The sequence below is a fragment of the Gymnoscopelus braueri genome (genome assembly GCF_963280865.1).
Source record: "Gymnoscopelus braueri genome assembly, chromosome: 15".
NCBI classification, from domain to species: Eukaryota; Metazoa; Chordata; class Actinopteri; order Myctophiformes; family Myctophidae; genus Gymnoscopelus; species Gymnoscopelus braueri.
In genome coordinates, this window is record NC_137620.1 from 40,845,227 (window position 1) to 40,860,682 (window position 15,456).

Below are 15,456 nucleotides of genomic sequence, written 5' to 3' on the forward strand. Positions count from 1 at the left end.
AAAGACATTTAAATCTGACCCTAACCTCTCCTTTGAGAAATATTCTTGCTTAAATTCTTCAATGTTTCTGTCCAATCTGACAGACAGCCAACCTGTGTACCATCAGTCTGCTCCAGTTCAAATCTCTCCAGTTGCCTTCAGACTTCATCAATCCATGTTTACTATGATGGCTGGTTAGAAAAACAAGAAACACATTTAAATCTCACCTCTCTTTGATATCTCTGGGCAAGTTGTCTTCAGGATGTTGTCTAGTTGGTCTCTCAGACCAGACACCACATCAATCACATCTGGACAGATGACCACACTGGGTGAGACTGGAGATCCACTGGAACTGGAGAGAGACTGGAAACTCTGGAGAGAGACAAGTAAACCAGTATAGACAAGGATGGAAGATCATTAAAGATCAATAAATTGGTACATTGACCACACACACACACACACGCGCGCACGCACACGCACACGCACACGCACACGCACACAAATGATGATTTCAATTTGTCTCTAATTCTCATGCAAATAATTGCGTTTTTGGTATTGAGCATATCAATAAAAAATATACATTTCCGTTCCAATCTATGAACACAAATTGTACAGGGCAGATATTGAATACATTTATACTTTCAAAATATTTGACAAAATAGTGGAAATAGACAATCTACAATCTACAAGCTCAGAAGCTGAACTTGTAGATCTGCTATTTTTGGAAAATGTTTACAATTATGACAATTGTGGAAACTAATTGTGATTATCTCAAATAATTGTGATTAGGCAATTATGTAATAGTTGTGACAGGCCTAATTCTGACAATATTATTGTGGTCTGTACAACTACTGTATCTAGCAACTATATTAGTATTAGTAACTACCAGCATTAATAATGTCATGTTATGTAATATACTATGATGTCATAATAATATGACATGATGGAATGAGATGAAAGAGATGAAATATGAAGCTGATTTCTCCTAAATGAGTCAAAACCAAACAGTAAAATGCCATGTGTGGAACCTGAATGAAAGTGATGATGTCATCAGTGTTGGACAGCTCCTCCAGGTCAGCATGTCTCCTCTCCAGCTGCTCCATGTGGTCCTCCAGCTGCCTCAGGAGAGCCTCAGTCTGAGCCACTGCAGTCTGCTGCTGATCTCTGATCAGTTCTTTAAGCTCACTGCGTCTTTTCTCAATGGAGACCATCATCTCACTGAAGATCCTGTCACTGGCCTCCACTGCTGCTTCTGCAGAGCTCTGCTTCACACACACACACACACACACACACACACACACACACACACACACACACACACACACACACACACACACACACACACACACACACACACACACACACACACACACACACACGCCGAAAGGAAGAAAGAAACTCTTGGTTATAAGTTCTCATGTAAGTGTAGAACTTTGTGGGGAATACATTCAGTCACAACATAAGTATTGTTGGCCATTCCAGAAGTTCCATGATATGATGGATTCTTTACTGTCACTGTTCTTTACTGTCATTCTGGGTACTTTAGTGCAGGGACCCCCAGGGGTCCTTCAGGGGGTTCCAGGGGGTCCCCCCAAAAATATGTTAATATACCATCAACATCTGTTTAACCAACCAAAACAAAAAAAAATCTGTTTAACCACTTAAAATAGCCTAAAATTCTACAAGTTCACAACACATGGCGAACTCGTCGTGACGCGTTGTGAGCTTGTAGATCTGCTATTTTCAAGAACATCTTGATAGAATGTGAAAACATTTGAATAACTTTGTAACATTTTAACAACACAAATCTTATATGTGGATTGCTGGCACATAAATATTTTCAAATGTGGGTCTGCAGCCAAATACATATTAATTGGGGGTCCTTGACATGAAAAGGTGTGAGAACCACTTCTTTAGTGCTTCTGATGACACAAGGCACTGTCTCATCCATATACAGTAGCATCACAGTAAACACAAGAACAAGAACTATTATCATAACATCAGCTCACGTTCAGGGCCTCCATGACCCGTCTCAGGTCTTTCAGCTCCTTCTTTTTCTCCTGGATCTTCTGCTGGACTTCCTCCTGCATTGTCACCAGCTGTTTCTGCAAGAAACAGGAAGAGACAGTTTGGCTTGTAAACAAAGCACATTTTCAAGTCGGGCTACCAATTCTATCCAATCAGGAGAAAGAGAACTCATACAGGATACGAGGTCAAAACAAGTGAGATTTGGATCCACACATCATCTTAAATCAACTTTGTAACTTCCTCAAAATACACTTTTGCAGGGGCAAGATGAATTAACTCATTCAATCTGGGAACGCATCTGTGTCATTTTAGATTTTAGCTATAACAATTATTTTTATAACTTGGCTATTAAAAAAAAAGCAGATCTACAAGCTTGTAGATCTGCTATTTTAGAAAAATCTTTAACATTTGTACAAATCTTTGAATACATTTTTGGAAACATGTTTAACTCAAATCTTTGCTTCTGGGGGTCCCTGGAACAACATATTTTGATGGGGATCGGCGGCCTAAAACAACATTTTGGGGAGTCCTTGACAAGAAAAGGTTTGAGTGCCACTGATATAGCAACGATAGTTTTTCAGATAATTAAGACATTTGTTGAGACATTTGACAGTTACAAATGTTCGCTTTAAGAAATATGTATTCAAAGATTTGCACAAATCTTCACGATTTTTCAAAATGAGCAGATCTACAAGCTCATAGCGCTGCACTCGGTGCCACGCTATGAGCATGTGTATCTGCTATTTTTGAATAGCCAAAGAAATCTAAAATGACACAGATGCATTCCCAGATTTAATGGGTTACCATTATGAAAAGTGATCAATTGCGTCTGTTTTTCATTGGGTCCAAAAGGAGTGTACTTCATCCTTTAATACTTGTTATTGTACAACACCCTGGTTTGCGCTTTTAATGTCTCTGACATGATCATTTAGTTCTGCTTCTATATTTAAAACATGATCTCTCTTATGATTTATCTTCAAGTGATCGTGGTCCTACCTGTTTCTCTGCCTTCTCTGCAGCAGCTGACACCGTGTCATGGCCCTTATGTTCATCCATGGTGCACAGATAGCAGATACACTGGCGGTCTGTGCGACAGAACACCTCCATCAGCTTGTCATGACTGGAGCACATCTTCTCCTGCAGTTTGTTGGTGGCTGGGACCAGCTTGTGCTTCTTCAACGCAGGAACATTGTAGTGAGGCTGGAGGTGAGTCTCACAGTAAGAGACCAGACACACCAGACAAGACATGAGAGCTTTGTGAGGTCTGGCTCCGGTGCAGAAATCACAGGCCACGTCTGCTGGACCGGCGTACAGCAGAGCAGCAGAGGCAGAAGACTGCTGACCTCCTGTACTGCTCAGCTTCATCACACCCTGGAAGTAAAGAGAGGTAACACAAAGAACAACACAACGACTTACTGACATGAGATATTCACACACACAACTATAAAACATATCAGAAATATAAACATTTATCGCTGTGTAAACACGCTCTAAATTCTTACCGTCAGTCCCTCGGCGCTCATAATGGAAAATGACAAACACAGCAATAACACCCTGGTCACAAGTAACACTGATGCATGCAGAACACACTCCTGTTCAGCAAGCATCCACTCTATTTATATGGGTTGGTCTACCCATGTGGGTGAAACCTTCCGTTGATTAATCATGTGACTTGTGTATTGGAAACACAGGCTTTAGCACTATTCTATAACAATGGCCACTGTACCCCAGCTCCTTATCTGACCTAATCAATCAACCCTCTCAACACTCTCATGTGACTCTCATGTGACATGTGCAAAGTCCCCTGATTTCAACACTCTAGGTCAGAGCTGTAGTTTTTAGAATTGTATATATTTGTACTTATTATTATGACTAAATATCCTTCTGAAAATATGATACAGGAAGGCGCTAGATTCTAGCGCCTTCCTGTATCTTATTTTCAGAAGGATATTTAGTTCTAGCGGCTAGAAGGCCACATGTGCAGGTAATACAAACGCCACCGTTACATCATAATAATAGATTATTCTACAGACACGCTGTGAACTTGTAGATCAGCTTTTTACGACATGCCCCGAAAGGGGACGCTAGGGTTCATGTGGTTAATATAATGTTTCTGAGGGCAAATGTTAGACTTTTCCTTCTCCTTCCTTTTTGTCTTTCTCTTCACTTATAGATTATAAGTGAAGAGAAACTTCACTCAGTTCCCAATTTAATTTCCACAAGTCAACGCACGCACACACGCGCATGCACGCACGCACGTGCACACACACACACACACACACACACACACACACAAACACACACACATACATGTGCACACATGTGCACAACCACATACGCACGCACACTCTCTCTCTCCCCCTCTCCCTCTTTCTGTCTCTTCCTTCATCCTCAAGCCCTTCCCGGTGAAAAAGTCCCAGAAGTTGGTGATGGCGGCGGAGGAGGGCTTACTCTCCTCCTCCTCCTGGGGCGCCGCCTGCTTGATCCAGATGCTGTTCTCGGCGGTGGAGCAGCCCCCGCCGCCCACCAGGGAGAAGCTCAGCGCGGAGCCCATGGGGGGCCTCCCGTCCTGGGGCTGGCGCTCCGAGTCGGGGGCCTGGAGCCTGGAAGAGCTGCTGCTGCTGTCCGAGGGGGGGGGGGGGGGGCTGAGCCAAGCTCAGCAGGTTATGGTGGGAGTGGAACTGACACATGTGACGGATGGACTTGCCCGGTGCCGGCTCTGCAGCGTCACCTGGAGGGCGATGGAGAGACAAATAGTTTTTAATAGTCAACACACACACACACACACACACACACACACACACACACACACACACACACACACACACACACACACACACACACACACACACACACACACACACACACACACACACACACACACACACACACACACACAGTCAGTCCTTTCATGTCAGATTTTAACATCTATCTTCACATCCTGTATCAAACATCATCTAAACATGGAGACAACGTTTACAGAGACAGAAACAGAAGGATAAACATTCTTCAAAATAACACTCTGCAATAGAGATTGCAGCCACAGTGCTCACATTTATTTTGAAGAAAAAAGTAGTTTGTTGATTACTTTTGACGCAGTAATGCTATGTTTTAATTTTCATTTTAGAGGTATTTAAAAGGTCTTTAAAGTCCTTAAATTGTCACTTTAAAAATGGACAGATACCCTGTATAAACTATACATACTGTATGTTGGTTTGTTTACTGTTGAGTGAGAAAACAATGTTGCACATTAAGCATAATATCATCATTTGGGGACCTCCTGGGGATCCAGATGCAAAGTTTGAGAACCACTACATTCAGTATAACCAATCTACACTGACTGACAGAGGGCTCTGTAGTAATATCAACAAGATAACAGGGCATACTGTATAATGATTGTCTGCAGCAGGCTTAGTAAAGAAATGTAATGAGCGGAACACAATGGATTGATTGATCATGATGGTGTAGTATACTGTACACATCATTCTTACACATGCTTTATCTAGAAGAGAAAATCTATTATCTATTATTAATCTATTATCTATTATTATAATTATGTTGGGCATTATCAACATACAGAACATAATGTGTAGTAACCAACATATAGTATAACCAAATCAAAATCAAAAATAGTCAACAAGGAGTTTTGTGTATCAGAACATGTAGTTTAATGTGTGGTTGTAACTTGTAAGGTCATCTCACCTCAGCCAGCAAGGTGTTCTTCCTCAGAACAGGTCTGGGACTGAAGCTCTCTCTGCACTGGGGACAGCTGTAGACTCCAGTCTCCTCATACTGGTCCCAGTAACCCTCAATACAGCTTCTACAGTAACTGTGTCCACACTGTAGAGTCACTGGTTCCTTTAGAAGGTCCAGACAGACAGAACAACAGCAGAACTGGTCCTGGTCCAGATCACATGTCTGTTGTTGTTGCTGCTGCTGTTGTGCCATTTGACTGACAACCACACTCACACTGAGAAAAAACACAACACTTTGGTTTACTCTGAAGAGAGACTGGGTTTCGTTTCCTCTGTAGAAAACTAGGAGAGGCAAAGACATCTATGAGGCAAAGGGAGGGACTTCCTGGATGTTTGCAGGAGGCAGTGGTTTTAAAGAGACAGTGAATGTGTAGCACAAACAGGTTCAGCTTGTGGTTGAACATTGTACAGCTGGACTCTCACACTACACCATCATTTCCCCTCCGTGTGGAAAAGCCTGGTGGTGGTGACACGGGGTTAACAGATAATCGGGGGTATTTATTTGGAGGCGGGAACGGCATGAAGGAGAAGGAGGGCAGTTCTGGTAGAAAATGTGTATTTTAGTGAAGTATCTCGACTTTCTCACTAGTTCCACACAGACCACTTTCGCTCCACTTCTTCCAGTGGGCACACATGGTATTGAGTAGCCTGACACTCGACCTGAATTTTTATTTCGTTTCTCTCATGGATTCAGGGAAGAGCGTTAAGAGTTTAACACTCAGGATTACAAAGACATGACCGGGCCAATCAGTGACTGCGTTTCAACTGCTGTCTGTACAACAGTGAAAAGCAGCCCCCTGATTGGCCCGCTCATTTTCTGATTTCTCATACTCTCTGCCTATGGGCCGAAGTCCAGACTGATACCGTGGAGGAACGTGTGAGTGAATCCACATCATCAGTCTGTCAATGCCAGGCTATGTGAACCCGATCATAATGATATAATAAAAAAACATCTGGAGGCCAATTCAGTGATGCCTTATTGCTGTTGTGTCATTGCTTGTCATTCTCTTTTGTTTTGTCCCCTCACTTCAGGTTGGACCTGAAGTGTTCATGGAATTATTCATTGTGTGTGTTATTTCAGGAAACAAGATTAAGTTCCTACAGATTAAGTGAGAGAAATGCCAGTCAAATTGAAGGATGATGAATGAATTCCATTCAGTATTGTGACCTCAGTGGACAGGACAGTGGTACAGTCGACTGGACCTTTGGTTTAACAGCTTTAACTGTCAGGGGACACATGATCTCAAGGCCACACATGAACATGTAACCTATAGTTTAGTACACTTGTCAATGGAAGCAAACTGGATTTTGCTCAAATTCATCTTCTGAGTTGCATTTCATCCTATCAAGTGTAGCCTATAGTTGATACTGTTCATATAATTGTTGTACTTTGCACAATTTTTTTTTTACAAGCATGATGCGTCTGCCATAATTTTGAAATATGTATTTCCCAGGGAATCAGTTTTTGAAATATAATCATTAGTCTAATTCGCATACATAATGTCACATTCTGAGACATTATGGTTGAATGATGGACAAAATATGTTTCCCCCCAGATTTCTTTGGTTATTTAGGTCTTGACTTCACTGTAAAAAAAAAACCATCTATGACATTGTGTGCCATAAAACCTCTCCTACTGTAATTCATAGCTGTGTTATGTACATGGTCCAGATGAAAAAGCTGAATGTACGTATTTGTTAAGCTTTTGGAATTCTAAAAACAAAACAAAAACAAACAATACTGTGAATGCAAAGTTACATTATATGAGATTCTGTTTCAGGTTATGTTTCACTTTGGACACAAGGGGGCAGCGTTCACCACTTGTTTGCTTATAGCCATGCAGGATTTTGCTGTCAATACAAATGAAACTATTTTTTTCTTGAGCAAATATCAGAGTAAAGGCATAATGATTTTGTACAATATTTAGTTTGAGGACACTATAAACCCAACAGAGTAGTGTTTCATTCATCTCTTGGTTAAGGTCCACTGCTCTTGAAAAGGACTATGACATGAAAAGTACCACTTATTATATTAATGTTTTATTGGATAAACTTAGGCTTGTTCAATCTCACATTCAAACTATCAAAAATACGGTATTGTCGCTGTTATGTAGAAAACCTTTATCTCCATATTTCAACTTTAGATGATTTTTTTCTTAAAATAAATAATGCCCTACTTCGTGGTGTGACACTGTTGCACAAAGGTAGTGAAAATAACATATTTTGTTCAACATAGCAAAAAATAAATCATATTTTTGTTTAATGGCCAAAATAGGGACAGCAAAACTATTTGGAGCGTACACACATGAGAAGAGTCACACAGGACTCCAGCTGATATTAGTATAGTTCCAACTGGAACTACAGTTTACAGGAAACACTGTAGTCCAAGTAGTCTATAGGAGGAACTGAGGTTCACCCGGTGATGTCACAGAGTAAACATTCCAAATTCCAAATAAAAACATAGAAGCACTGCCAAATCATCTTTATTTTGTCCTCGACTTCATAAAAACAGGATTTGGGTTCAAAATCAGGGAAGTGGCCCTTTAAGTCTGTCTGTGATTTTCATAAATGTTTAACTGATGAAAAGCATTAAAGAGAGCTTGTGACTAAATAAACAAAACAAAATGAGCAAATGTACTTAGGACTTCTATATTCAATATTATTTATAACCACTTAAAAACCCCAGCATCCGTATTTTGGTCACAGAAAATAGACGATCGACAAGCTCACAACGCGCCGCGCTGCGACGCGTTGTGAGCTTGTCGATCGGCTATTTTCAGCGAAAGCTTTCCCCACAATAACCCAAAACAGAAAAGACACTAGTATTGAGCCCTGAGGGACTCTGGTTACCCATATGAGGTTGAAGTGGTTAATAAACATGATATGCGTCTGCCATCATTTTGAAATATGTATTTCCCAGGGAATCAGTTTCTGAAATATAATCATTAGTCTACTGTGCATGCATAATATGTCACATTCTGAGATATTATGATTGAATGATGTTTTTAGAAAAACAATATTTTTTTCCCCAGATGTTTTGGTTTTGTAGGTCTTGACTTCACTGGACATAAAAAACAGGTTTTTTTTCTATAGGGGCCAAACTGACTTTGATAAAGTGAGTGAAGGGCCACACATTGGATTTTTTAATTGAAACTTGAAACACATAGTGGTGAATTATATTAAAACTGCATGAATTTGATAGACACGATAGACTCATTTATAATAGGGTCAAGTATTATTTTATTTTTTTTAGCTGTGCTGTCTGTATCACTCACTTTATCAAACATATTCCCTATTTTGCACGGCGTCTTATGGCTTATTTAATTTTTTATTCTGAAAACCATTTTAAAATAGCAAAAATAGCATCACCGCAGATCAGCTACTGTATTTTGTAATGTGCAGTTTTAACACTTTGCTAAATTAACCAATTTAAAGGCCTATAATCTTTCATTGTACAGTCTGTTACCAGTTCAATTATGATTATTTTTGGGGGTCACGGCCTGAACAGGTTGAGAACCACTGGGTTATAGATAAACAACAGCCTATTGACTGACTTAGTGACTATTAATTCTCCACTACCTCTCAGAGGCAATTAAGTGGTATTTGAGTGATGGGATGTAGTTTTAAGATAGTCAAAGGGTCAATGCCCCCAGTACCTAGGACACCAATGGAAACAAGACCGCAAGGACCTTTTTGGTGTTATCCTTTTAGACAAAGTGTTTGACTGTACTCGTGCTGTTTTTACATTTCTGTCCAATAAAATGTTTAGTATTGAAAATGGGAAGTACTACGTTAAAGTAAAAATACCTCCGAATTGTACTTAAGTACAGTACTTGAGTACATGTACTTAGTTAGTTACACCACTGGTCTATTGTACTATTGAGGAAGTGATGTGAACTTGAACACGTCTTCTATTTTGCTGAAGAAGTTCTAATAAAGTGACTGAAGAAAAGAGACAGTTCATTCATCATTGTGCAACGGGAAAATGAGTAATAAATGATACAAAGTCCAGTTGTAATCCAAAGTTAATGAGTCATTAACCCATGATATGTCATGTCAACGATGTCATTCATTATGAATCTGTGTGGAAGCCTCTGATGGAAAGTAATTACATGTATATAGAAAAAGTATTGAAGATTACTAGCAAAATTGTTTAAGTGTAGAGTTAGTAAAACTAGATAAAAGCAAACATATTTACACTATGCATAATATTTAATTATTATCATTGTCTAGGGAACAATGTAGCATAGACAAAAGTTTGACTTGACACACACACACACACACACACACACCTCAGTCCTCAGCCTGATTTAACATCTATCTTCACATCCTGTATAAAACGTCATCTAAACATGGAGACAACATTCACAGAGAGACAGAAACAGAAAGAGAAACATTCTTCAAAATAAGACTAAAACACTCTGCTATAGAGGTTGCAGCCACAGTGCTCACATTTATTTTGAAAAAACAAGTCAGTGTAAATGAAGTAAAGTTGATGAAAAGAAAAATGATTACCTGACGGTCTCAAACTCCTTTATATGAATTGAAACATTTTGTTCATTTTGCCAGATAAGTTGTGAGCTTGTAGATCGGATATTAAAGAAATTACAGAAGCTTTTCCCCCCTCTTTTGTTTTTAACAGGTTTTAAGTGTGTAACTGTTTGAAGGACTCAAACGTTCCTACTGTATTTACAAAAAGGGTCAAAAAATATATACATCATATTAAAATATATTTTTATAAGCGATAAATCAATTAACTTTTGACACACAATACCCTATTGACACCATGAGGAGGAAGTATTTGGCCAATGTTTAACAATTTTTTAGTATAGTTTGTTGATTACTTTTAACGCAGTAATGCCATGTTTTAATTTTCATTTTAGAGGTATTCAATAGGTCTTAAAAGTCCTTAAATTGTCACTTTAGAAATGGACAGAAACCCTGTATACATTATACATACTGTATGTTGGTTTTACTGTTGAGTGAAAAAACAATTTTGCACATTAAAAAAATTATAATCATTTGGGGACCACCTGGGGGTCCAGACCCACAGTTTGAGAACCACTACATTTAGTATAATCAATGTACACAGACTGACAGAGGGCTCTGTAGTAATATCAACAAGATAACAGGGCATACTGTATAATGATTGTCTGCAGCAGGCTTATTAAAGAAATGTAATGAGCAGAACACAATGGATTGATTGATCATGATGGTGTAGTATACTGTACACATCATTCTTACACATGCTTTATCTAGAAGAGAAAATCTATCATCAAATGAAGAAAACAAAGTTTTTAACTGAGTATCATCATCAGTATTCTTAACATGTCTACCATGTCTTACACAGCTCTGCTGTATCTCCATAGTTCCCATAAACCCTTATCCCTGGATAGAGAGGTTGTGTGAACGTGGTTTGAACTGTGTGTAGGAGGGTCATTGTGTCAGAAACACTGTAGAAGGACAGAGTACCTGCCTTGTGGTCCAGGTACACCCCCACTCTGGAGGAGAGAGGCCCTGACACTTTAGTCTGAACACTGTTGTGTATGAACCAGTAGTTTTTATCATAGCACTCTATACCCCAGGATTTATCATCGTTTCCAAAGTAGGTTTGTCTGCTGATGTCTTTATAACAGACTGCTATAAAAACCGCTCTACCACTCCACTCTACTTCCCAGTAACAACGTTCAGACAGACCCTCTGTACACAACACCTGACCGTACTTAGTAAATCTCTCTGCATGAGCAGGATAAGGTTGATGTTGTTGTGTTACAGTCATCTTCCTCTTCTCCTCTGACAGGGAGAGACGTGTGTTTATTGTGTTCATGTCCAGAGACAGAGGAGAGGAATCTGTGAGAACACACGACAAAAGACAAATCAAACCTCATGAACCTTATTGTGTTTAGAGTTAGTCTCTCAGATCAAACTCATTAGAGCTTTAAATAACAACATATCAGAATGAAACTTCAACGTTCAGAACCTGCATCAACATGGACTCACATTGTAAAAAGTCCTTTCTGGTCTGAGGCTCCGCTGGATGTAAAACATCAACTGGAGACACAAGAAAACAGTAAAGGTCATCATGACATTGTAAAGGATTTCTATGTCCACACAAAGGGTCAAATCCAATAGACTTTACTGCTGACTTCAGGCATGTAAAACATACAGCGTGAGCCTACAGGAGGTCACAACATACGACTGACGTAAAAGACAACAGGCCTGCTTTACGGCAGTGTCGTAGCTCTCTTAAAGGCACAGTCACATATATAGCATAAATGACAGACATCATACTGAAGAATGGATTAAACTGAAGTTCCAAGGGTTTTGTCAAAAAGTTTCAAGCTATTATAGCTTGATAGTAATCATTGCTATTATATAGTGTTTGTTCAGTAACAGCTGTCTCCCCAGCTCTTCAGAAAATACATTTTCAGGTGGGTTTCACATTTCATTCAATCAGGAGAGAGAACTCCTCAAGATCATTTATTAAGAACAAAAATATAAAAAATAAATAAATAAATAATAATAAATATTAAATGGTGCATTTATATACTGTAGCGGGTGACATGAAACACAGGTCACACTAATCTACTGCCCGCCATACTACAGGCTTTAGTAGCCTTCCCAGACATACTTCCACCTGTACAAACTGTTTCAACACTTACAAAAGACATTTAAATCTAACCCTAACCTCTCCTTTGAGAAATATTCTTGCTTAAATTCTTCAATGTTTCTGTCCAATCTGACAGACAGCCAACCTGTGTACCATCAGTCTGCTTCAGTTCAAATATCTCCAGTTGCCTTCTGACTTCATCAATCCATGTTTACTATGATGGCTGGTTAGAAAAACAAGAAACACATTTAAATCTCACCTCTCTTTGATATCTCTGGGCAAGTTGTCTTCAGGATGTTGTCTAGTTGGTCTCTCAGACCAGACACCACATCAATCACATCTGTGAAGGACCTCACAGGACAGATGATGACACTGGGTGAGACTGGAGATCCACTGGAACTGGAGAGAGACTGGAAACTCTGGAGAGAGACAAGTAAACCAGTATAGACAGAGATGGAAGATCATTAAACCAAGAGATCAATAAATTGGTACATTGACCACACACACACACACGCGCACACGCACACAAATGATGATTTAATTTGTCTCTAATTCTCATGCAAATAATTGCGATTAACAATGTGATTGTGTTTTTGTTTTTGAAAATATCAATAAAAATATACATTTCCGTTCCAATCTATGAACACAAATTGTACAGGGCAGATATTGAATAAATGTATACTTTCAAAATATTTGACAAAATAGTGGAAATAGACAATCTACAATCTACAAGCTCAGAAGCTGAACTTGTAGATCTGCTATTTTTGGAAAATGTTTACAATTATGACAATTGTGGAAAATAATTGTGATTATCTCAAATAATTGTGATTAGGCAATTATGTAATAATTGTGACAGGCCTAATTCTAACATTGACATCTGGTCTGTACAACTACTGTATCTAGCAACTATATTAGTATTAGTAACTACCAGCATTAATAATGTCATGTTATGTAATATACTATGATGTAATAATAATATGACATGATGGAATGACATGAAAGAGATGAAATATGAAGCTGATTTCTCCTAAATGAGTCAAAAGCAAACAGTAAAATGCCATGTGTGGAACCTGAATGAAAGTGATGATGTCATCAGTGTTGGACAGCTCCTCCAGGTCAGCATGTCTCCTCTCCAGCTGCTCCATGTGGTCCTCCAGCTGCCTCAGGAGAGCCTCAGTCTGAGCCACTGCAGTCTGCTGCTGATCTCTGATCAGTTCTTTAAGCTCACTGCGTCTTCTCTCAATGGAGACCATCATCTCACTGAAGATCCTGTCACTGGCCTCCACTGCTGCTTCTGCAGAGCTCTGCTTCACACACACGCCGAAAGGAAGAAAGAAACTCTTGGTTATAAGTTCTCATGTAAGTGTAGAACTTTGTGGGGAATACATTCAGTCACAACATAAGTATTGTTGGCCATTCCAGAAGTTCCATGATATGATGGATTCTTTACTGTCACTGTTCTTTACTGTCATTCTGGGTACTTTAGTGCAGGGACCCCCAGGGGTCCTTCAGGGGGTTCCAGGGGGTCCCCCAAAAAATATGTTAATATACCATCAACATCTGTTTAACCAACCAAAACCAAAAAAAATCTGTTTAACCACTTAAAATAGCCTAAAATTCTACAAGTTCACAACACATGGCGAACTCGTCGTGACGCGTTGTGAGCTTGTAGATCTGCTATTTTCAAGAACATCTTGATAGAATGTGAAAACATTTGAATAACTTTGTAACATTTTAACAACACAAATCTTATGGATTGCTGGCACATAAATATTTTCAAAGGTGGGTCTGCAGCCAAATACATATTAATTGGGGGTCCTTGACATGAAAAGGCTTGAGAACCACTTCTTTAGTGCTTCTGATGACACAAGGCACTGTCTCATCCATATACAGTAGCATCACAGTAAACACAAGAACAAGAACTATTATCATAACATCAGCTCACGTTCAGGGCCTCCATGACCCGTCTCAGGTCTTTCAGCTCCTTCTTTTTCTCCTGGATCTTCTGCTGGACTTCCTCCTGCATTGTCACCAGCTGTTTCTGCAAGAAACAGGAAGAGACAGTTTGGCTTGTAAACAAAGCACATTTTCAAGTCGGGATACCAATTCTATCCAATCAGGAGAAAGAGAACTCATACAGGATACGAGGTCAAAACAAGTGAGATTTGGATCCACACATCATCTTAAATCAACTTTGTAACTTCCTCAAAATACACTTTTGCAGGGGCAAGATGAATTAACTCATTCAATCTGGGAACACATCTGTGTCATTTTAGATTTTAGCTATAACAATTATTTTTACAACTTGGCTATTAAAAAAAAAGCAGATCTACAAGCTTGTAGATCTGCTATTTTAGAAAAATCTTTAACATTTGTACAAATCTTTGAATACATTTTTGGAAACAACATGTTTAACTCAAATCTTTGCTTCTGGGGGTCCCTGGAACAACATATTTTGATGGGGATCGGCGGCCTAAAACAACATTTTGGGGAGTCCTTGACAAGAAAAGGTTTGAGTGCCACTGATATAGCAACGATAGTTTTTCAGATAATTAAGACATTTGTTGAGACATTTGACAGTTACAAATGTTCGCTTTAAGAAATATGTATTCAATGATTTGCACAAATCTTCACGATTTTTCAAAATGAGCAGATCTACAAGCTCATAGCGCTGCACTCGGTGCCACGCTATGAGCATGTGTATCTGCTATTTTTGAATAGCCAAAGAAATCTAAAATGACACAGATGCATTCCCAGATTTAATGGGTTACCATTATGAAAAGTGATCAATTGCGTCTGTTTTTCATTGGGTCCAAAAGGAGTGTACTTCATCCTTTAATACTTGTTATTGTACAACACCCTGGTTTGCGCTTTTAATGTCTCTGACATGATCATTTAGTTCTGCTTCTATATTTAAAACATGATCTCTCTTATGATTTATCTTCAAGTGATCGTGGTCCTACCTGTTTCTCTGCCTTCTCTGCAGCAGCTGACACCGTGTCATGGCCCTTATGTTCATACATGGTGCACAGATAGCAGATACACTGGTGGTCTGTGCGACAGAACACCTCCATCAGCTTGTCAT

General features: G+C 39.2%; 1 protein-coding gene across 1 annotated transcript; it reads right to left on the reverse strand.

Moving 5' to 3' along the window:
- Window positions 1-896: 896 nt before the first annotated feature.
- On the reverse strand, window positions 897-6,283 carry LOC308101555 (E3 ubiquitin-protein ligase TRIM47-like; the record flags this gene model as incomplete). The annotated part of the gene is made up of 5 exons (XM_080450977.1): window positions 897-1,241; window positions 1,989-2,084; window positions 3,004-3,378; window positions 5,710-5,959; window positions 6,186-6,283. 5 exons carry the CDS (start codon window positions 6,281-6,283, stop codon window positions 897-899), a joined length of 1,164 nt encoding a protein of 387 aa, XP_080307103.1.
- Between the last annotated feature and the right edge of the window lie 9,173 nt (window positions 6,284-15,456).